Source organism: Archocentrus centrarchus, chromosome 11, assembly GCF_007364275.1.
Source record: "Archocentrus centrarchus isolate MPI-CPG fArcCen1 chromosome 11, fArcCen1, whole genome shotgun sequence".
NCBI lineage: Eukaryota > Metazoa > Chordata > Actinopteri > Cichliformes > Cichlidae > Archocentrus > Archocentrus centrarchus.
The window spans coordinates 17,531,895-17,555,044 of record NC_044356.1 but is presented as its reverse complement, the minus strand read 5'-3'; the positions used below and the strand labels follow the sequence as shown (position 1 = coordinate 17,555,044).

At 42.1% G+C, this 23,150-nt stretch overlaps 1 protein-coding gene across 2 annotated transcripts in view; it reads right to left on the bottom strand.

Annotated features, from left to right (window-relative positions):
• Positions 1-23,150, bottom strand: part of pag1 (phosphoprotein membrane anchor with glycosphingolipid microdomains 1) — a 57,890-nt gene that overhangs the window by 9,848 nt on the left and 24,892 nt on the right. For both annotated transcript variants that reach the window (XM_030741561.1, XM_030741562.1), the window contains exons 3-6: positions 9,717-9,752; positions 7,084-7,315; positions 5,142-5,199; positions 98-191 (exon numbers count right to left, since the gene is read on the bottom strand). In XM_030741561.1, the coding sequence (XP_030597421.1) occupies positions 98-191; positions 5,142-5,199; positions 7,084-7,271 (340 nt within the window). In that variant the 5' untranslated portion in view covers positions 7,272-7,315; positions 9,717-9,752. The remainder of the gene's footprint in view (positions 1-97; positions 192-5,141; positions 5,200-7,083; positions 7,316-9,716; positions 9,753-23,150) is intronic.

Below are 23,150 nucleotides of genomic sequence, written 5' to 3'. Positions count from 1 at the left end.
TGCATGACTGTTATATTATTATCCTATAGTGCAAATGTTAACTACACAGACAACAACGTCATGACATGCTAAGCTGAAAGGAACTCTCTTGGCTTACTTGTACCGCTGGTGAGAGGGCCGTTGTGAGAGGTGCTGACTGCTGCGTCAGTCGCTGGACTGTCTGCCGATTGGCTGATGTCTCTCTCTGACACCTGCACAAAGGATAAGCTCTTTGTCACTGGTGCGCCACAGCTCGCAGACTTGGATTTCACCTCAGTGCAGACAAGTTTAACGCATTTGAAGCACATTAAATCCCAGTCTCAGATTCTCTCAATTATATGTCACACCAAAATAAATCAATCTACATGTCTTTTTTTTTTTTTTTTTTTGTACAGGATGGATGACTGTCACATCTCTGTGCAATCCAAAAGCCATTGGCATTTTTTATTTTGTGATATAGTTGGTGCATTACCTTCAGGATCTTTGTGCAATATTAGCAGCACAGATTCAAATTTTCATGCTTTCCTGACTCTTTATCTTGCTTCTTTTAAGCTTTTCCAATCATATTATTTATTCCTTAAAATTAATTATCACACGGTTATACATTCTTAATTAAATCTAGCTTATTTTTATCCATCAAGAAAATACATCAAAAGCCAGCAGTTTCTGTGAGTATGAACAAAAAACAAAAAATCTTGTTTGGTGTTTTTGATTTGACATTAATTTGTTAATAAGAGACACCAACATTGTGCGAAGCATAATATTACAGTTCAGCTCAACATAATAAAAGGATGGTATCAATAGTGTCACATGAATAATTATAACAACAATAGGACAATGCTACCTTAAGGATACCCAGAGGGTAATTTGTTTCCCAGTTTGCATCAACAGGAAGCTAAAGAACAACAGCTGTGAAGCTGGAAGGGATTCACTTGTGTTGTGGTCGGCCTCAATCGAGCAGAGTTTGAACCATGTCCTGACAGTGAAGTGAGCTTGCAACATCATATAAGCATGAAAAATTAATAAATAAATAAATAAATAAACTAGTATCTCTAATTAAACTAGCACGGTGAAAAAAAAAAAAAAAAAGGAAGGATAAAAAAAAAAACTCCCAAGTTTCCTGTTTTATCAGCCTCAGCTGAGCAGAATCACCTCTGAGAGCGAGCAAACACTCAAATCAACACTCCAAACAGTCACTGAGAAGAAACGACTAATTAACAGAGGATGCGCCGAGCAGCTGCCAAACTGAGGCATGATTTATCAACATTCACTTCACACATAAACTGTCCTGCTTCTGTTTGCAAAATGATTACTCAGTCCGTCACTAATGAGAGATCAGAGAATGTGAAAACCTTTTAAACAGTGTGCGCCAAACTGCTCTTTGTCTGAGGGTTGCTGTTTTTCTTGTGTAAGCAGAGTTATGTATTAGAAGCTCCATAACTCCACCTAGTGGTCATATACTCTCATACCTGTTGGTGTCAATGACGTAATCTTTAGCTATTTTATGAAACCAATATTTCTTATGTTGTCCTATCGTGATTCAGGCACATATTAAAGAGTCCCGTCAACATCCATCTTTCTTGTTATATTCCATCTGCATTAATCTTGTGATAACCTGAACCTCTGTCGTAATTGGCAATAACTTATATACACTACACACAGCATAGCTCACCAGTTCACCATCACTCAGGAATCACAAAGCAGTGTCGTGCTATGTTTTGACACTCACACTATCCTGCTGGGTACACTGTGATCATAGGTAGCAACAGTACTCAGGTATGTTGTGGGGTTTAAACAATGTTGAGTTGCGACTAAGGGGCCCAAAGTGTGCTAAGAAATTATCCCCACACCGTTACACAACCAGCAGCCTGAATTGTTGATACAAAGTAGGATGGATCCATGCTTTCATGTTGCTTTCACTGATCCTTCAATCTGAATATTGCAGCAGCAATTTTTCTAATTTTTTGTTCTCCAATTTTGGTAAGCCTGTGCAAACTGTAGCCTCAGTTTCCTGTTCTTAGCTGATAGAAGTGGTACTTGGTGTGGTCTTGCGCTGCTGTAACTCTGCCTCAAGGGTTGACGTGTTGTGCGTTCAGAGATGCTCTTCTGCATACCTCGGTTGTAATGAGTGGTTATTTGGATTGCTTTTCTACCACACTGAACCAGTCTCCACTGACCTCTGACATCAACAGGGCATTTTCACCCAGAGAACTGCTGCTCCCTGGATATTTTCTCTCTTTTAGACCATCCTCTGTAAACCCTAGAGATGGTTGTGTGGGAAAATCCCAGCAGATCAGCAGCTTGGCACCAAAAACCATGGCACATTCAAGGTCACTTAAATCACTGTTCTTCCCCGTTCTGATGAGGAAGAAAGACAGACACCCTGTGCATTTGTGATCAAACTGATTGAGCAACTGCTAAACAATCACAGAGACTTGTCTTTAATGCTTTCAAAACTTTATTCAAAATGGGTCACTTTGCACCTCCTTCTTGTGGACCTACACAGGGCGTCACTGAATCTAAACCGAGTTAAATAGTAATTTTGCTCAATCTGCACCCTGTGAGGTTAAAACACCTGACATTTCTAACGATGAAGAGGAACAGGAGGCGAGGGAGCAAGTTAGTGGATGCTGGCTGAAGGATAGGCCGACAGATTGCAGGTTAGCGAGGAAAAGCTAATCTACTCAAGCACAAAGACAAAAGACCCCTATTTAACCTGTCAGCTTATGACGCGGTGCGTCGTACAAATGGGTCCCTCTTGAAACAATGTGACCACCTGGCAATAGCGCTTAATGCTTGAAGGTTGCAGTGAAGATATCAATCAAATGCAAAAAGACTCTGAGGAACACACACACTTACATGCATATACACACAACCCCAGAGGGGGAGTCAGAATAAGAAAGTAAGTGGCTGTCACTTAATCTGCGAAAGCTCGGCATCTGTCACACGTACATGGTGTTTGGTTACTGAAGCATCAATATTATGGTAGTTTGTAATGACTATTTCTGCCCATATTGTAGTGCTTAAAAGGACATTGCAGACAACATTTGCCACACATTATTATGAGTTGCGCATAGCATACCGGGGCAAAGGTCAATGATATAGATAAAGAAAAAATAAAATTCCCCACTCATCCTGCGGGTGGTCTTTTTGTCCTCCTCCAAACTCAGGTCCTCTACCAGAGGCCTGGGAGCTTGAGGGTCCTGCGCAGTATCTTAGCTGTTCCTAGGACTGCGCTCTTCTGGACAGAGATCTCGGATGTCGTTCCTGGAATCTCCTGGAGCCACTGTTCTAGTTTGGGGGTCATTGCCTCGAGTGTTCCGATTACCACGGGGACCACTGTTGCCTTCACCTTCCACATCCTCTCTAGCTCTTCTCTCAGCCCTTGGCAGCTTCTCGTGTTCCTTCGCCTTGATGTTACTTTCGCTTGGTATTGCTATGTCTATCACTACGGCCATCCTCCTCCACTTGTCCACCACTATGTCCAGCTGGTTAGCCATCAACAGTTTGTCCATCTGTATCTGAAGTCCCACAGGGTCTTAGCTCAGTCATTACCACCCGTGGGGGCAAATCCCATTTTGACCTCGGGACTTCCAGGCCATATTTGGCACAGATGCTCCTATGTACTATCCCAGCCACTCTACAGTTCAATATAGTATATTTTATGTCTGTTTTAAGACAGCAAAACATTAAAATAAGTGACATGTGAGGAGCAGTCAGTGGAATTTCCCACGTGTTTTTCTTAGTGGGAGAAACCACGTCCCTGTCAGCAGCTGGGAGCAATTCAGAAACAATCTCTTGCTAACAACTGGAGGCTGTCAATCAGCCATGTGCAGAGAGGTTTTGTTCTCTGTATGTTTCTGTGTCAGTGTGATGGAAGTGGGGCAGGAGGCAAATGTCAGAGGGTGTGTTCTTGTGTCATAGGATATCATATAAGGGTGGAGATGTGTGTCAGTGTGCACATGTGTGATACTGAGGAGGCACGCAGCCAAACTCATTTGTCAGTAGTTACAGTGCCTGAACAGACACATTCTCTCCCACACTGGGATTAATGAGAACAGCACGTGTGGGTGCTTTTGTTTAAGGCTCTGAGTGGATATTTTGACAATATTTGGATCAAACGATCTTTGATGGTTTGTCTGACCTAATGTAGCTAAAAAAAATTATATTTGTTAATGTTTGTTAATGCAATAAAATGCATGTCAGTGTATATGCATAAACTTATACATGAGTGTGTAATTACACTATGATTAGATTGAAAACATACAACTTCGCTCTGGTTCTTCTTTCAGCTGCTCCCTTTAGGGTTTTCTACAACGGCTCATCTGCCTCCATCTCACCCTATCCTTAGCGTCCTCTGCATGCTCTCCTTCACTACATCCATAAATCTTCTCTGTGGTCTTCCTCTTTTCCTCCCACATTGTCTCCACCTATTCCATAAACCTTGTTGCTATCCTCCTGTCACACCTGACACTCTTGCTTTGGGTATTTGACACCAGGTATTTAAACTCATTTACCTTCCCTATTGCTGTTCCTTGCATCCTCACCTTTTTAGACTTTTTCCGTCTCATTCACACACACGTATTCTTTCTTCTCTCCAGAACATACCTCCACCTCTCCAGGCTCTCTATATTTCCTGGATATCACTTCCCCCACTCTCTCTTCACATTTCTGTCCACTCTCTATACTGCCATGTCAAAATAAAGGCTAAAATGCAAATAAACAAATAAAAACTTAAAATACAATAGCAAACAAGCTACAACAGACAGAGCAGTTAGCTGGTACTGCAAAACAGCAAAATGTGAAAGAACCTTTGGTTAACCCCACAGATCTAGAAGACAAATACCTGCCTTAGCACTTTCAAGCTCAAACAAAGGGCAAACTTATGTTCACTGAGATCAGTTCTTGAAGTATTTATTTTGTCTCCTTTTTTGTATTTACCGTTTTAATCACTGTGGTTTTAACTGCTCTACAGTTTGTAGTGGTTCCATTTGTATTAGAGCTCTGCAGATTAAAAGCCTAACCTTGCCTTTTTTATTATTATTATTAAATGTAACAGTGCTTGTATGTACAGTCTCTATTTAAAAAATTGAAAAAATAGTTTTGGTATATGCTGGTGTATTGAGAGAAAAAGATTGGGGAAAGCTGATGGAAAAACTCACTCCATTCATGAGGTTCTGATGGTCTCCCGCTGGATGTCCATTCACTGCTTTCTTCTGCCTAAAGAGGAGAAGAATGGAGAGATGAGAAATCAGAGCAAGAGAAAGAGAAAAGATAGAGAGCACCCTGCATACCAAAGCATGGGTGCCGTTTATTGTTTTGAAATGTTTTTTCCAGCACACCGAATCTCAAACTAAACCACGAGGTTGAAAAGCAAAGAGTTCATCTAGACTAGGGACCAAAAACCTGTTTTAAAATTGTATAATTCTTCTACATCATATGCTTTCAGTCTTAATAATTATTATTGCATGTTTGGGTTTTGTTTTGTTTTGTTTTGTTTAAGCCTATTTTTTCTACACAGAACAGTGATCTGGAAACAAATTAAACATTCAACAAAGAATTGGATCTAAAAGAAAACCAATAGTGGCACTAGTATCAGGAAAATGTACTCAGTAACTATCACTAAAAAGTATTTTATTCCATCAGACACTGGCTTTCCATACAAAAATACCCTGTGTCCAATTTAAGGCAGACCTAGTATGTCCAAGTAACCCCTGCGAAGCTCAGGCTTCAGACTGCTCTGAACACTCAGTTTCAGACCGTTTTTTTTTTCTTACTCTTGGCTCCCTATGATGTCACTGAGAGCAGAGAGTAATCCTAATGTCATGGCCAGGGTGTGGACAGCTGATCTGAAGCCATACTCTGCCTTTGAGAGCTGAAGCTCCACCCTGAAACTGCTCAAACCTCCTGTTTGCGAGGAGGAGCCAATCAGATGAAGAAGTTGCCTTAAAGGAGGAGGAGCTAAAACAGTAGCTGAACTGAGGAGCTGCATCAAGGCCCAGTATTAAAAAAGAAGGCCCGCTATGAAATGTGAATTATGCAAAGGTATTAATAAACAAATAAAAATATGGAGCTGGAAATAGAATAACAAGTCCACTTTAAGTATACATATCCAGTCCAGTGCAATCATATGTATATGCAACTGTCCTGACAGTCTTCTTTTATGATTTTTTTTTATATATGAGTTATAGATGTGACATATATCTGACTGGATTATATTTGTGTCCAATATGTGAGATATGTGAGGAGGAAAGACAAAAACTTGAACGTCCTTGTTTATATTTGCCAATTTTAAAAATTTAAAAACTGACTGCCTGCCAAACGGCTCCTGCAGGACATTAAAATTCAGCTCAGCTCTCTGCAGGGCGACGAAAACTCATCTCTCTTAACTCCTGGGGTTACATATAAAAACAATTACAATTCTACACATTCTAACTGCTGCATCAGAGGTGGATGTTTGTATTTAATTTATAGGCCCTCACGTCACACCGGGAAGCTAATGCCTCATTAATCTCATAGCCGTTACTTCTGTACAATTCCAGTGAGACAAAACAAAGCTTTATGCGCCGCAGTGAAGTTTATAGTTTAGACTCATTAACATTAAATCTTAATTATGCACTGCGTAGTTTAGCTGATCAAATGAACTTTCAGTTTCAGCTGTGCCGCTTTATATAGAGTGTGCTTAATCAGCTGTTCCAGGACCTACATGTTTCTTTTTCATATATACAGATGGGCATGTGTTCTGCTTTGTAGGCAGCTTAAAGACAGCACATGCTCCCATTCATAAGTGTTGTATTAAAGCCCTACTACCCCAGAGGGCATTTTTACTGTTACTCAACAGCGCTGCTCTATATTGCTGCTGTACCTATAATTACTGTACCCAAGAATGGCCTCTCAGGTATTTGTGCACTGTCTACATTTCCCACGAGAGTAGCTCTGCTTTGGAGAGCTGACACAGCAGGACGTGTTGGTATAGAAAACCAGGAAGCTTATTTTGTGACACCTTCAAGATACATGAGTGTGCTGCAACAGTAATAACAATTATATACAACTCATATACAGTATATATGGGTGTGTTTGTTTGCATGTGAGGGATGTGCTCACCCCTGGCAGCTAGCACACAGCAGCAGCAGGACCGACACCAGCAGCAAAGCAGTGAGGGTGCTGAGGGTGATGACCAAGATCAGCTGCCCACTCCCCGGCCATGACGCCACACCAGTAGAAGCTTCCGTCCCCGACCCGGCAACACCTGCCTCCGGCCCCCACCACACTCCACTCAGCACCGGAGCCATGACACATCACACTGTGGGAGAAGAGGACATCGGACAGGTACCAGCTGGGAAAACACAAGAAAAACACACAGAGGTATTGAAATTTCAATCGCATCTAAGCTGAAACAAAAGTATTTATTTTTTGAGTTTTACCAGCAATAATGCTTTTAGTTAGCACATTACTTTCTTTTAAGATACTGTATACTAACAACATTTAATAAATGGAGCTCATAAAAAAACTCCTTTCATTAAATACATAGTGGAAACATTTGGAGTACTTTTAGTTTTCAGCAGATCCTGAGCAAGTGCAGTTGGCTGAGGATAAGTAAAATTTACTGAAGGATGCCATCAGCCAAACTGTGCAAGCTGTGCTGTATTTGTTAGGAAAACATACTGAGATGAGAATTTGAATTCGGGAACCATCTCTAAGTATACTATTATGAAAAACTAAAAGCAGCTCAGCGGACACTATTTTATATTAATTTGTTATGAATCTCTAAAATCCAGGTTAACTAAAATGCAGACAGAAACAGAAACATCCTCAAATATTGACTTTTTATTGTTTGCTATTAAAAAATCTAATGCTTTACATGAAACATATGGACCGCGGGCAAGAACTGGTTTGCCAAAAGGTCCAGAGGGTGGCATTTATTTTTCCAAAGTTTCAATAAAATGGACTGAGCATTAGAAACACCTAGCTAGTACCCGGTTGGAGCCACTTTTGCCTTTAGAGCTGCCTTAACTCTTTGTGACATAGACTCAAAAAGGTGCTGGAAACATTCCTCTTGTCCATATTGACATGATAGCATCACAGAGTTGCTGCAGATTTGCACATATTGACTTTGGAGGCATTTTCACCGAGAAAACTACTGTCCACTGGATATTTTCTCTTTTTCAGACCATTTTTTCAACTAGTTAAATGTAAACATAAAGGGAATATTATTGGTGGTGTTTAACAGCTACATGGAATCAAACAACCATGACACCCAAAGTTTAAAGGAGTTTTACTGATAAAAATATCTGATTAGGAAACCACAACCAAAAATGTTTTAGTGCAACTCCCAGTACTCTTTGATACAGACAATCTCTAACTCTTTGTCTAAAGCTGCAAATCTGCATACCATCGTTTTAAAAAAATGCTGAACAGCTGAACAATTTACATTTTTGCAATCTTTACTAAAACTTGAGTAAACTGTAGGCTATTTGTTGAAGACTATTTTTTATCTTTTCTACATATTTGATTATTTATGAGACTGACTTGAAATAAATCAGAGATAAGAAATTAATCCCTTGCTTCTGAAATAAACTACTGTACCCATGGAGCCCCAGGAAACAGTGGCAGTAGGTTTACCAGATGTGGCTACTACAATTAAATTAATTGATAGTTTTGGCTTATTCATGGGATCTTTTAACATTCCTCATCATTTATGTGTAAACTGTATACAGTGGCCAGACATGGGCAGCAGGTGGCAGAAGCGAGCAGAGTGAGACCGCAGTGCAGACAGTGATCTGCCTCAGTCTGCTGCAGTGGCCCTCACACCAGTGCCTCCAATAACTGGTGTCTGGGCTCTGCGCACAGCATCAGAAACCTCATCACGTCTCTGTCTAACAGCTAAACTTGGGTTTAGCTGAACTGATGGAAGCCCTGATTTTATCACGGATGATTTATGGGGTCTGCGTGGAGCTGCGGGTAAGTCACAAAAGGGTGGGGAGGCAGTGGCAGATATGAGACTGTGAGCCTCAAAAAAGCAAAAAACAAATAAATATGGAGCGGGTGGTTTTTACCCCCCTGTGTGTATGTGTGTGTGTTGCACTAAGATAGAAAAACACTTTAAGACAGACAGTGTGGAGAAGGAAGAAAAAGATGATCATATCAAAAAGACATACAAGACAACTAAAAATGGGACCAGAAATAAATCACACACACTCTTCCTCGTGGCTTTCTCCTTTCAATCACAGTACAAGAGACAGCTACAGCAGACCTGGCACCAAGTGGCAGTGACAGTGACAAAAATATGACAATCTAGCTTTCCTTTCCTGATGAGCGCAGGAGCCAAACTCCTGTCTGGAGTAATGTATATGTGTGTGTGTGTGTGTGTGTGTGTGTGTGTGTGTGTGTGTGTGTGTGTGTGTATGTGTGTGTGTGTGTGTGTATGTGTGTGAAGAATGTGCATATTTTGTGCCAATGGTGAAAAACTGCATTGTGTCTCTCTGCTTGCCTATGCTAATGTGACTGGGGAGTGTGGGAGCTGAGGAAGCGCTCATCGTATTCTAGCAGCATGGAAGTTCTTTTTGCAAATCAGATCGAGCTGCAGAGACCAATTTTAATTTCTTCTTCTTCTTCTTCCTCTTCACAAGGACACCGAGGGATTCCTGTTCTTGTTAGAATGACTGTGTTTAACCCGGCTAAAAAAAACACACAGGGGCTCATGTTGTGAGAGTCGAACAGACTTAATACAGCCTTACCTTGACACCTTGGATGATTAGTCAGGTCGTCCTCGCCTGGAAGAGAGCAGATAAAAAAAAGAAAGGGGGGAGAGTTAATATTATCCCTGGAGGGCGTTGTTGTTTTGCAAGTGTGTGTGCATGCATGGATGTAGGCTGGGCAGGCATGTGAGTGGGAGAGCAGTGAGGCTACTGAGTGTTTGTTTTTAATACCCACATTAAATACATATTGGACGACAGAGTGCCTGCAACCTCTCGTGCGCACGCACGCACGCACGCACACACACACACACACACACACACACACACACACACACACACACACACACACACACAAGCTGTAAACAGCATGTGTAGTATTAGCACTACACAGGATCTTTCATACAAGGCACACACAATGTATTGATTGGTCAGCCCATGTAACTGAGAAGATAATAACCGGGTGACATCATCACTAAACTGTGTCCCATAACATGTAATGTCCACAGAATTCACTGCAGTATTTTACATTATGACCCCCCCCCCCCTCAAAGTGCAGGTTCAGTTAAACACTCTTTTTGCTTGAACTGACTTCAAACGTGGTCCAAATGTTCTCAGGTCCTCTAGGACAATTACCTCACAAACGCCTTATCTGACCTCGCCTGAGAGGCATGTGTCCAGGTGTCACTATCTGCCGCTGTGTGCCAGCTCGCTCGTGTCTCTGCTGGCACTTAAACCAGAATAATTACGGTGCTGCCACGGCGCTGTGTCGCCATGGCAACATTTCCTTCTACCCATCGCCGCTATTTATGGTGGATGAGAAAAAGAAAAAGGGAAAAAATAATCTCTACGGAAATGGAAAGAAACGCAGAGGATTAGTAGCCTGTAACTTGGTGGTTTTGGTCGGTCTCGTACACGTTTAAGCTCGGTAGGGATCAAAACTAACCCTGGAACCACTGAGCCAAACTTCAGTGTTTCATGACAGCTGAAGACAATGCGAATCATGACAGCAGAAATCATGTGACATCTCCACACAGCATCATGGAACAAACACATCAACATAAAAGCATACAACACATTCAGACACTGTTATTGCACCTTAAGGATGTTTTGGCCAGACCAGAAATTTGATGGCTTGAGGAATAAAAGAAAGTTTACACCTGCTCTTTTGCAAACAGACGGAGGCAACAGCGCCGTGCAGACGCCAACAGTTCATAAGAGGAGACAAGTGTCATTTAAAGTATGGTTTCTTATGTGTGGTGGGTGTGTCAGGAGGGTTAACCAGTCAGCAGGCAGATGTAAGTAAAACCCGCTTAAAGTGGAATGGCACACAATGGCATACGACCCTTTAGAAAAATGTTTTTGCTGCAAAAAGTGTAACAGCTTGTCAGATGAGTTATTTTGAGATAATAGGAGCATAACATTAAAAAGAAGAAATATGACACTCTTAGTCTTGTAAATTAAGCCACAGGCATGAAACCTGCCAAGTTTTACTCTTTCTGGTCTGGGGCAAGCATAGACTGTACATGTAAGATGTTCGCAGCCAATTTAAAATTTGGGAAATTCTTTCTTGAAGCCTCAACTTGAGCATTCTGACTATTGCCATCTTGGTGTTTTGGAACCAGATACCATGAGTGAACTCAGAAACCAAGGGACAATGCATGCTTGCATTATAGCAATTTGTGAATAATAACACAGACACAACGTAAAAGGTACACTGCCTATTTTATTCTAAATCGAACCATCGCTTTCCATGGTCCAGGAGTGCCCAGAGAAAATATGCAAACTCCACACAGAAGTCATAGATCAAGTGATCAATGGGGACATTTCCTCATTGATTTCTACACAATCAAGATCTTTTTCCCCCAACCAGTGCAATTCCGCCCCCCCTCCCCGGCCATTAGAAAGACTGACATCTCCAAGTTAATTTCTAAACCTTAAGGCACTCCTACACTCTCTTTTACGGTCTTAATATTGCCTCAGGATTTAGCACACTGCACTTAAATTCCTTGCACATGATGCCATTCCCATACTTTCCACTATTGCAAGGCACCAACTCTCTCTGCAAGGTCTTACACTTACCATCTTACTCAGAGGGTAAGAACTTGGATAGCATTTGATGACCATGTTACCCTGCTGAGTACAAAATATGCATAGAATAACCCATCCGCTCCATCATCAAAGCACACTCTTCTTTCCTTAATGCTTCATAAACACTACACGTTAAAGCCCCAAGTATCTTTTTCACTGCGGAAAGATCTCCACAGGCCACCGTTATGTGATACAAGACTTCAAGCCAAGGACTACAACTGTACTTTCTTTTGCTGTCACTCTTTTCTCCAAGCGCTGTCCGGCTGTGATGAAAGAAAACAGAAGCCTTGGAACAGTGACAATCAGTGTGGCTGTCTTCTGTTTTCTTGTGCCACAGAGAATAGCCGACTGGAGAAGTCATTTAAAAAGGAATGTGTTTGGGAATTCAAAGCCAGAATCCCAAATTTTACCCTCACCCAGCACACATACACACACACACACACACACACACACACACACACACACACACACACACACACACACACACACACACACACACACACACACACACACACCTGACATAATCATGAGCCCCAACATAGCAGAACTTTCCACACAAGACACTAGAGCCAAAAAGCCAAGGCATCTAATCTAAGCCCTGCTGCTCTACAGATAGAGAGTTTACCTGACCCTGCAGTGAGCCAATGCTGAATGTGTGTATGAGTGTGTGGGAGTTTTGTCTACTGGACAAGTCATTGGCTGGAAGGGAAATACAGAAAAGAAATATTAACATCCACAGGCGAAAGCAGTGCTTCGGTTTCCGTGAATACTCTTGCAGCCGAGTGACACCTCCCTCCGCAGGGTCCTTTGGGTGCACGCAGACGGGGAAGGTTTACAGCTGGATGTCTGCAGCGAAATGAGCCCGGGGAAGCTTCTCAAAAGTACAGCCAAAGGCATTTCCACAATAATAAATAATCCAGTTTTTCAGGAGAAGAACAGCCTCGACTTTCTTTAAGAAGTCGTGCTTGTGTAGAGCTTTGCAGGAAGCCTTAAGTAACCTTTCTAACATCATAAAAGGAGTTAGAGAGGAGTTTATTGCAAACAATGAGAATTTTTGCCTCTCAGTGTCATTCTCCACAGGTGGAGGAAATTAACTAGGATTCATCATTTCAATCAGAGTATCTACAAAAGTCTGTAATTTTCTGTGATCTTTCTGACCAGCAAAAAATATGAAAACAGTTTGCAGCAGGGACAAAACAAAATCCAAAGACTTTTTTTTTTTTTTTGACCATGAGAATACAGTTGGGATGGGAATCACATAGTAAAGCCCCATTTGTACAGGATTATTATCACCAAGGGACGTCATGTGATTTAGAAATTACCCCCCAGCGTCTGTGCTTCGTGCAGCACATCTGCACGGGATAAACAATCTGTGTTTGCTAGCCACAGATTTAATTCTGATATGAACAGGCTGCCACATAATAGCTTTTAAGAGTGCTGAAAGACAAGAATACTTCTCACTGAATGCTGCCTTACACATGATTTATTTGGAGGAGGTGGCCTCAGTCCGGTTCCAAATGGAGTTCATTTGGAACCGGACTGAGCTGTTTGTTCACGGTAAAAATGTGATTTGAGCTTGATCCGATCCAACTACCAGGTTTACTCTGCAAGTTTGAGCTAAATGGACCACAGACATGAAGACGCTTGGAGTTCACTTGAGGTTTTCTGTGTGTGAAAAGAAACCAAACCACAGGAAAAAGATACAACTTTAGTTTAAAAATGCATCACGTATGTGTGAAAATGCCATAACATACATCATGTTACATCATGATATCAACACTGTGGGCACAGCATGGTGGTTTGTGTTGTTGCCTCGCAGCAAGGAGGTTTTGGGTTCAAATCTCCTGGTTGGCTGGTGCCTGTGTGGATTTCCTCCAGGTACTCTGGCTTCCACAGTCCAAAGACTTACATGTTAATCAGTGATTCTAAATTGCCTGTGGATGTGAGTAGATAAAGCCCTTAAGTGTATAAAATGTGCATATAGAGAATGGTTGAAAAGATTGCTGAAGCTTGCACAGAAAAGATATATATATATATATATATATATATATATATATATATATTCATTCATTCCATACGGTGATCCATTCATTATCTGATACATCACAATATGCATTCAAGTGAATAAGAAAATTACATTTGAAAAAGCAGGAATTATACACACAATGTACACTGCGTGTTTATTATTAATATTAGTCCATTTCAATAATCTGTCTTTTCAGTTAATTTGCTCTGACCTGCATTTCCTTGCTGTCCACAATTTTTTCCATTGTGACTTTTGCCTTCACATTCATTTGATAAACACTGATATGAAGAGTCACAGAGATTCTGCTCTAAAATTGTGAGGGGAATACCTTTGGAGCGCCTTTGTGTTTCAATAAAAATGTCAATATTTTGTGCCAGTGTATCGATTATTCTGCTCTAAAAGGATATGAGACAACACTGCTGTGTTTGTTTTGTCACACCCCTAAAACACCACATTTGCCAAATTATATGGCTATAAAGCCATCGCAGAGAACAGAAGTTCTTACAACAAGCTATATCTTTGTAATGCCTTGCATAATGTCATCAGGGTAATGCGGGCATAGTTAAGGGAGACTAATGAGCTACCAGTCTCCAAATCAGTGCAAATGGGATTTGCATGCACATACACATTCATACACAATAACATACACATGCAGTATTATCATGAGAAACACGGAGATATATGCAAACACTCCTGCAGTCATCCATCTTTGTGAAAACAGAAAAAAAAAAAAAAACAATGAGCAAGGCTGCACCATGAAATACAAACACACTACTGACCATCTTGTGACTTGACCGGAGGGCCATTTGCTTGGTGGGGGCGAGATAGATGGGGGAGGGGAGAAGAGGGATGGGGGGACTGCAGCCAAGGGTTAAGAATTGAAGATAAAGAGGGAGGAAAGAAAAAAAGAAAGAAAAAGAGGGGGTGGGGTAAAAAAAGATGTAGAAAACCACAGCTACTAGAAGAAGTGAAGAAGAGGGAGAAAAAGAAGGGGTAGTTGAAAGCAGGAAGACCACATAAGGCAAGCACAGTCACAACGAAACATTCACACCCATCCCCAGGGAGGGCGGATGAAATACAACTCCCCAACAGGATGCCGTGCAGCAGGGACCCTGGCCTGACTATGACAATGCAATTAAATGGATCTGCTTACTGAAATACATCACTGCAACTAAAGAAACCGTCAAGTTTCAGGTCATGAACGAGGTGCACGCATGTGTGTGTGTGTGTGCGTTTGTGTGTGTACCTGTAATTCAATTCGGTCCTTGCACATTGCAACTCACCGATGATCACTGTGCACGTCTGCATGCGCCTAAGCGTTTGTGTGTCTGCATGAAAACAGGTGCATGTGATCAAGAGACATAGGAGTGTTGCCATGGCAACGCCGGCCAATCCTAAGAGTTAATGGTTTTAGTGTGAGAAATTGATCTATCATCCCTAAACGGGGAAATTGAAACTGCATAATTTAGCAAGGCTGCCACATTTTCTCTATCTCTTATCACAGATGTGTGTGTTTGATCTATACCCATGCACAAGATGATGATCCTCTTTCTTACAAGATGCAATAACTACATCTGCTAGCAGTAATGTTTATGACCACCTCCCACTGGAGACATGTAAGTTAAATATGTTTCCTCGAAGCGTATAAATGTTTTGTAATGATCTGAAGAGATCAAAGGAGATGCAAAAGCCACAAAGCCAACCATCTCTCATTTTCTGATTCACAGAATAACATATTTGCATATATGTTAGTTTTATTTTTACTTTCTCACATCACATTTATTTTATAGCTAAAAAAAAAAAAAGGGGGGGGGGGGGGTAATTTTAAGAATTCAGCACCATCTTCCTTCTTCCTGAATCTCAAACAGCTGCAGGGCCACAGAAACAGCAACACGTGTCTTAAGCTTTCACCGTAAATGACACAGCTTCTCTCTCCCTAAGCTTTCCCTGACCTCTCCTGACCTCGCAGAGACATTGCAGTCCACAGAGGCTCTGTGCATATGTGCGGGGAGTGTGTAAACATGTGCGCGCGTCTGTAAAATCTGCCTCTACTTAATGTCACACCACCCCATGGGAAAGCTACATTTCCTGCCTTCCTGTGCCAGTTTTTCGTGACGACCCCGAAGCCTTTGGAGGCCTGCAGAGTTTTCTCTCAAACGCACTCAGACACACAGCTCAACCAGAAGCTACTGAATTCAAATTGGATGAACTTTAAGCTTTAATTTGATTTCCTGCCTGGATAACTTCTGACATTCTGGCAGCCACCAAAACATGTTTTTATGGCAAAAGGAGCATTGCAAGCATGTAAATGACACTGATCCGAGCAGGACCGAGTATAATTGTCTCAAAATGCTGTATTTCCCCAACACACACACACATCAGTGGTAGGCGATTCTCCTCGTTCTCTTACTTTATCTGCGCTCTTATCTTTTTTTGCCAAAGCCTGAGGCAGCTGATCTGCATATAAATCATTAGGACTTTAGACCGTGAGTGTTTGTTCAATTAAACTCAACAATGTGTGTCTGTGTGCAGCACTAAACACAACCTGCTAAAAGAATATTCTCTCATAAATACTGAAAGCCTCTCAGTTTCAGTTCTGCTTTGTCCCTTTCCTTCTTTCGTCCTTATGATAAACAGCTCTCTCAGACTTGCTCAATTGCCTCGTTCTGCACGTGCTTAATCTTTAGCTTTCCACTGTTTTTCCTCTCACACATACACTCCCTCTACTGAAAAGCAGAAGTGCATTCTCGGTGTTAAAAATGTCACCTATCTGTAGCATACTGTAACTGCCCACACCTCCTATAACCACAAGTGCTGCTGCCTTAAACGCCCCTCTGAACGTGACAAACACGAGCAGCGCAGTTGTCTCTTTGTTGCTTTGCAGGAAAAGCAAACATTGCTTAAACTGAAATTTAAGGAAGTAAGCCACAATCTGCACCGAAAGTCTCCGCGCACGCCTCAACAAAGCAACTTTTATTATCATTGCTCGAGCATTAAAAAGAAGAAAAAAAAAAAAAAGCCGCCTGCCACTGTCTCAAATTAGCTTAGTGACAGCAGTGCTGCTCAGCTAATGATAAAATGCTGAATCAAAAACAACTTTAGTAATTGTGCATCCGACCAGTTTACAGTGATTAAACAAACCAGCCAGGCGAGTCATCCAAATATGTAAATGGAGGCTTGGAGCTTGAAATGCATGGATTGTTGTAATGATTTCAGGGATTGTCACTCACATCGTAAGTGACCTTCTTGGCAAACACTTGGAGGGGGATGGGGGGGGGTGTGTGTGTGTGTGTGTGTGTGTGTGTGTGTGTGTGTGTGTGTGTGTGTGTGTGTATGGGGGGGTTGAACTGTTGAACTCTGGGAATTTGAAGGGGCAGAGCCTGGACGTGGGCTGTAAAGCGTGCCTGTCTTTGTGTGAGCAAACACACATCGTGGTGTTTTGCCTCTTGCTCCCCAGCTAGGAAATTAGGAAATCAGATTTATTCAGCTCTGAACGACTGTATGCATAAAATTTCTCTATCACTGTCATCATGAGATGAAGATTATCACCAGGGCGAATGAGGAGTACATACGACCACATCATTATTCAGTGGCATTGGCCCTTTATGTGTTGAATAGCTGCCAAGATAAAGGGATTATCTGGGTGGATGGAATAGGATGAAGGCTGCTCTGTATGTGTGTGTGTGTGTGTGTGTGTGTGTGTGTGTGTGTGTGTGTGTGTGTGTGTGTGTGTGTGTGTGTGGTGAGAAATCCACTGAGGTAATTCATTCCAAAAGCTGCTAATGATATGCAACAGATGCCTGTTCTCGCTCTGACAAATGCGCGCGCGCGCACACACACACACACACACACACACACACACACACACACACACACACACACACACACACACACACACACACACTTATCACACTGAAGTGACACATGGACAACATGCACTTTCACTGTCAAAGCTGCAAGCAACCATACATGTAATTCTTCTTCAAAGCCTTGAAACCACTCCTCAAAGCTGCCCCTGCTTCTGCTCTGAAAATTGCCATGCAGCACTTCATTTATCTCCTCCCGTGACATCAACCGTTTGGACAAAAGACACAGGCCAAAAAGGAGGGGGCGTGGGGGGGTGTTAACAGAGGTGCATGGCTGTGTGTGAGCAGACTGAAATGGGAATGTGATCCATCTTTACGAGGCTTTGACAACAGCAGGGGTGGGTTTATTAGATGACCCAGACGGGGATATTGGTAAAGGGGGTCTGAGCCTCTTGAGGCTTCTATGACACTTTGTGGCTTAAGTAGAAATCTCTTTTGCTAATTGGTGTATGTGTGCTCTTTGAAAGGAGTACAGGGAGGCGTGCTGGTGTGGCCTCTGACCTTCTAGAGCAAGACATTTTTCATAAATACTTTAACTGCCTGGTATTTTTCCTCAGATCATGCCACAAAAGCAAGCCTTTTCCAACCCTTTCCTGCTCTACTGGTGTTACCCCTCTTTCACATCCTATACTTTGTCTTTTTTTTTTCAGTTTCCTGCCATTTATATCCCTGTTCTTGCCCTCTCTTTGTCCACTTGGTCAACCCAGCTTTCAAGACTCTGCGTTCAACCTCTTCGTCTGCACCTTCAGAGCCCACCATCACATATTCATCACGTCTTCTAGCCGGACCATAAAGATATGGTAAAATATGGAAGCCTGCAGGAACTCAAAGGGCACATCTACAATCAGAAACAGCCGCTGGGGGTGGGGTGGACACACATGGCATCCCCTATAAGAGCTAGGTAGGGGGTAGGATGCTGCAAGACATGGCAACCTTCAGACGGCAATCTTCTGATTTCTGGTTAAATTCAAGCAGCACACGCCTGAGCAACCCATGAAGATTGCACATCACAGATACAGCTTAGCCTTCACAGTTTTCACAATTCCATTTGATTTCTCATTTCACAAGCCAAAGGTTGTTCTATTTTTCATAGCAGTGAGCAGAGAAGGTACTCAGTGTCCTAGTCAGACAGTAAGGAATAAAAAACAAAAGCAGATGTGGAGAGAATATGCACAAAATTATTGTTTTTAGGAAATATGAACACATATGTTCAGAGTTAGGTGAGAAGACTCTCGTGTCTTTATGGTAAATATAAAGTCACAGCCAGCAAACTGGAATAAAAAGGTCTTTAAACTGACAATTTCTGGGGATTTTTCCCAGAAAGGACGAAAGAAGACGGCATGAAAAAGTGAATACTGTTTGAAGTCAGGACTACTGGTTGTTTTGCTGTCTTCTCTTTTGGCTGTTCCCGTTAGAGGTCTGCCTCCATCTCACCCTATCTCAGCATCCTCCTCTGTCACACCAACCCTCTGCATGTCCTCCTTCACTACATCCATGAATCTGCTTTGAGGTCTTCCTGTTTTCCTCCTGCTTGGCAGCTCCATCTTCAACATCCTTTGTCCAGTATATCCACTCCCTCCTCCAAACTGCTCAACCTGACCTGTCTCTCCGACGTACTCATTTCTAATCTTGTCCATTGTGGTCACTCCCAGTAAAAATATTAGCATCTTCAGCTTCTTGCCTTTTTGTCTGTACCACCATCTCCAAACCATACATCACAGCAGGTCTCACTACCATCTTGTAAACCTTCCCTTTCACCCTTGCTGCCATCTTCCTGTCACACCTCACACTCGTCTCCACCCACTCCTCCTTGCCCGCACTCTCTCCTTCACTCCTCTCTCGCTCTGTCCGTTGCATTGGACGGTTGCACCCAACTGTCACCTTCACTACCTCGACTCCTTGCAACTTCACCTTTCCGCCTGCCTCCCTCTCATTCACACACATGTTGGTTGTCCTGCAATAATAATAATTATAGCAGCAAAGAAATGAATCCCTTCAGAATTAAATCAAAGGCTGAGAGAAAGCAACCTGCTGAGTGGATGACACGGTGATGCTTGTCTACAAACTGGTCAACATAGGTGAGGATGACCAGAGGTGGCAAAAGTACTGACATTCTGTACTTAAGTAGAAGTACAAGTACTTATGTTAAAAAATACTTTAGTAAAAGTCGAAGTACTGGTTCAACTTCTCTACTTAAGTAAAAGTAAAAAAGTACAGGCTCTGAAATGTACTCAAAGTAAGAAAGTAAAAGTAGTTCTTTGGAGGATGTTTCTACCTGCTATTTTTGTGTAAAACTAACCGAACCTCATTATATATTATTGTAATAACATAAAATAATATTACATGAGAATACAAACGTTATTCCAATCTAAATTTTAATCCTAATGAATGCACTCAGCTTGAATCTGTTCTGTAGGACACAAACTGTGAAAGGGAATTTAAACACAGCTCTGTTCTCTGTGTCCTCCATAGTAGAGGGTGACTGTGCCTCCACCTAAACACCAACATGAGGATACTCAGGGGTTACAGTGGGATTCAGCAGGTGGAGGAACCCTAAGATCAGCTGTAGTGGCTCTGCATGGGGAGAAGAATCACAGCTTTCTATTGTGAGCTGCAGTAAATGATGTTGGTGTGCAGGCTGTGATCAGCTGACCTGCTGCTGCTGCTCTGAGGTTTACTGCTCTGTGTGGATGAACTGAACTCACAAAGATGTAACCCAGTATTTCACAGCTCTCTGAGCTGATCTCCATCCCCTACACTGACAGCATACAGGCTGTAGAAATGTTGGATTCAGTGAATGAATCTCAGCATCAGCAGCTTTGATTCAAACTTATCTCTGCTGCACTGATGTAACCTGTAACTCTGACCATGAACACAAACACTGTGCTCCAGTCCAACACAGAGCTTTACTGTAAATACAGTACAACAAGCTAACCTAAACTGCAGTATTTTCGTAGAATCTTTGAATTACACAACGTCAGTATACTTCAGTTTATTTTCCAGTCCTTACCTTTAAATCTAACCTCTCTTCTTCCTCTCCTGTCCTCTTTCTCCATCTCTGAGTGAACTTCTCTCTCTTTGCTCTCCCTGAAATGCAGCAGCTCTTCTTTTAGCTAGCAGACACACTGTGTGACAAACTGCACACACTTTGTGTGTTTGCTGATATTTGTTGAGCATTTAGAAACGCTGCATTTACCTGCCACACGTTACTCCCTTCATGCTCGCTCCTCTTCAGTAGCGCTAGCTAAGCTGTTTATGTGCCGCAGCGCAACTTACGGACTCGGTCCGGCCCGATTATAGTGCTATAAATGATACATTAATTATATGCGTTTGCGTATTTAATCCCTTTGTACGAGATAAGCCCCGATGATGGAGGATACACCAGTACGATTGTCTCTCATGTGTTATTATTCCTCCGTTTAGGCTCAGATCGTTTGATGTTTGACGGCGCACTGACCGGAAATGCAAACTTCTCTCTGACGTGTTAAAAAGTAACGAATCTGTTTGAAAATGTAAGAAGTAGAAAGTACAGATACTTGTGTAAAAATGTAGGGAGTAAAAGTAAAAAGTAGTCAGAAAAATAAATACTTAAGTAAAGTACAGATACCTGAAAAATCTACTTAAGTACAGTAACGAAGTATTTGTACTTCGTTACTTCCCACCTCTGAGGATGACAGGACGTTGACATGTCCTGTGAAGCTTTTCAGTGCACTAATTATATTGTAAAGGAAGCTTTATTGGGACTTTCGGGTTTGAAAAGACTTTAATTTCCCAATATTTCTATTGAGGTAGTTGCATCAGCAGGCTGCTTGGCCCTGCCATCTCCTGCTGTTTGCCAGTAAAACAGCAGAGACATAATTATGCACTGAACGTAACACGCACAAGTGAAGCCAAAAAACTGCATAATCCCACAGCTGAACCCTGCGCTGTCGACACACTGCTTGCTATATTCAACAGCTACATGAATTAGAGGGCCAAAGCGTGTATAATAAATATATAACATGGTAGAATATTTATTTACAAAGCAGCAGTGGCTGCCGCAGCCCTTCTCAAATCAGTTAATGGGGGTGGCTCTCTGTGTCCCTAGGGAGAGCTGAAAACCAAATGAAGCAGCTGAATGTGCATCAGAGCAGTAAACAGAATGCCGGCTGGTGGCGGAAAATCTGCTGTCAGTCACATACACACGCGTACATGATTATTTGGGCACACACACACACACACACACACACACACACACACACACACACACACACACACACACACACCCACACACACACACACTCGGGAATTTCGACTAAAAAAAAAATACCCTGAAAAATGGTCACGCACACACAGTCATTTGAATAGAGATGAACCAATTAGCAAGTGGCAGACATCAGTGTGACAGAAAGAGGTGGAGGACGAGAGGAGTGAGTGATGAGAAAGAATATATTAGAGCGCTCAGTGTGCAGGCGGCCGTCTGAGAGGAAAATGCAACTGAGGCACCTTCACACTCTGACACTTTCAAGGAAGCTGAGGTGGCCAGTGGCAAATCCACCCTGACGCAGTGGGTGGATAATGTGGTGAGATGTGATGCGAGGAGAGAGCAGCACACACCGAGGTGACACTCACTGATATTATTCACACACACACACACACACACACACACACACACGTATGGACTGAGAAAGTCAGCGGACAGACTTTCATCAGGTACAGTGTAGTAAAGGTGAAATGTAAAGGAAAAACCTGTTATATCCCATCAGAACTGCTAGGTGGAGGGTCCGATAGCTGACAAAAATCCCACCCATACCGTTCTTTGCCTCAGGGTGGTGGTTTAAATTCTAACTATAGCAAGAAAGATCCTCTGGAATTTAACTCAAATCAGGCTGTATAGGCTGTACCTTAACCCTTAATCATAAAAGTATCAGATCATTTATTTTGGGAGGCACATATGACAGGGATGCCAGATCAGAAAACTGTAGGCCAACAAGTTTTGGGGGCAGATGCTGATACCAATTATTACAGGAAAAAACTATTAAATTGATATTTTCATGCAAGTGTTGCAGTGGTCAGCACTGTTGCCTCATAGCATGAAGGCACTGGGTTCAACCGGCTTGGCCATTTTCATGTGGAGTTTTGCATGTTCACCACATGCTTGTGTGGGTTCTCTCCAGGTATTCTCACTTTGTCCAAAAACATGCACTGGTAAGGCTGGTAAGGTAACCTGTCCAGGGTGCACCCTGCCTTTCACTCTACGACAGCTGGGATAGGCTCGAGCCCCTCACGACCCTGATGTGGGTAAGAAGATGATGCATGGATATTTTTATATCAAATGAAGGACTTATTGCTTATTAACTTTGCAGCAATGCATAAAAACCGGAATGCACTTTTATCTGCTCAGCTGTGATAATACTCTCCTTCACGTGCTGCAGACAGTGCTCATAATAATCTAAAAAAAAAAAAATAAAGCAAAAGGCACTTTGCTGGACAAACTATTTGATGAGACTATTT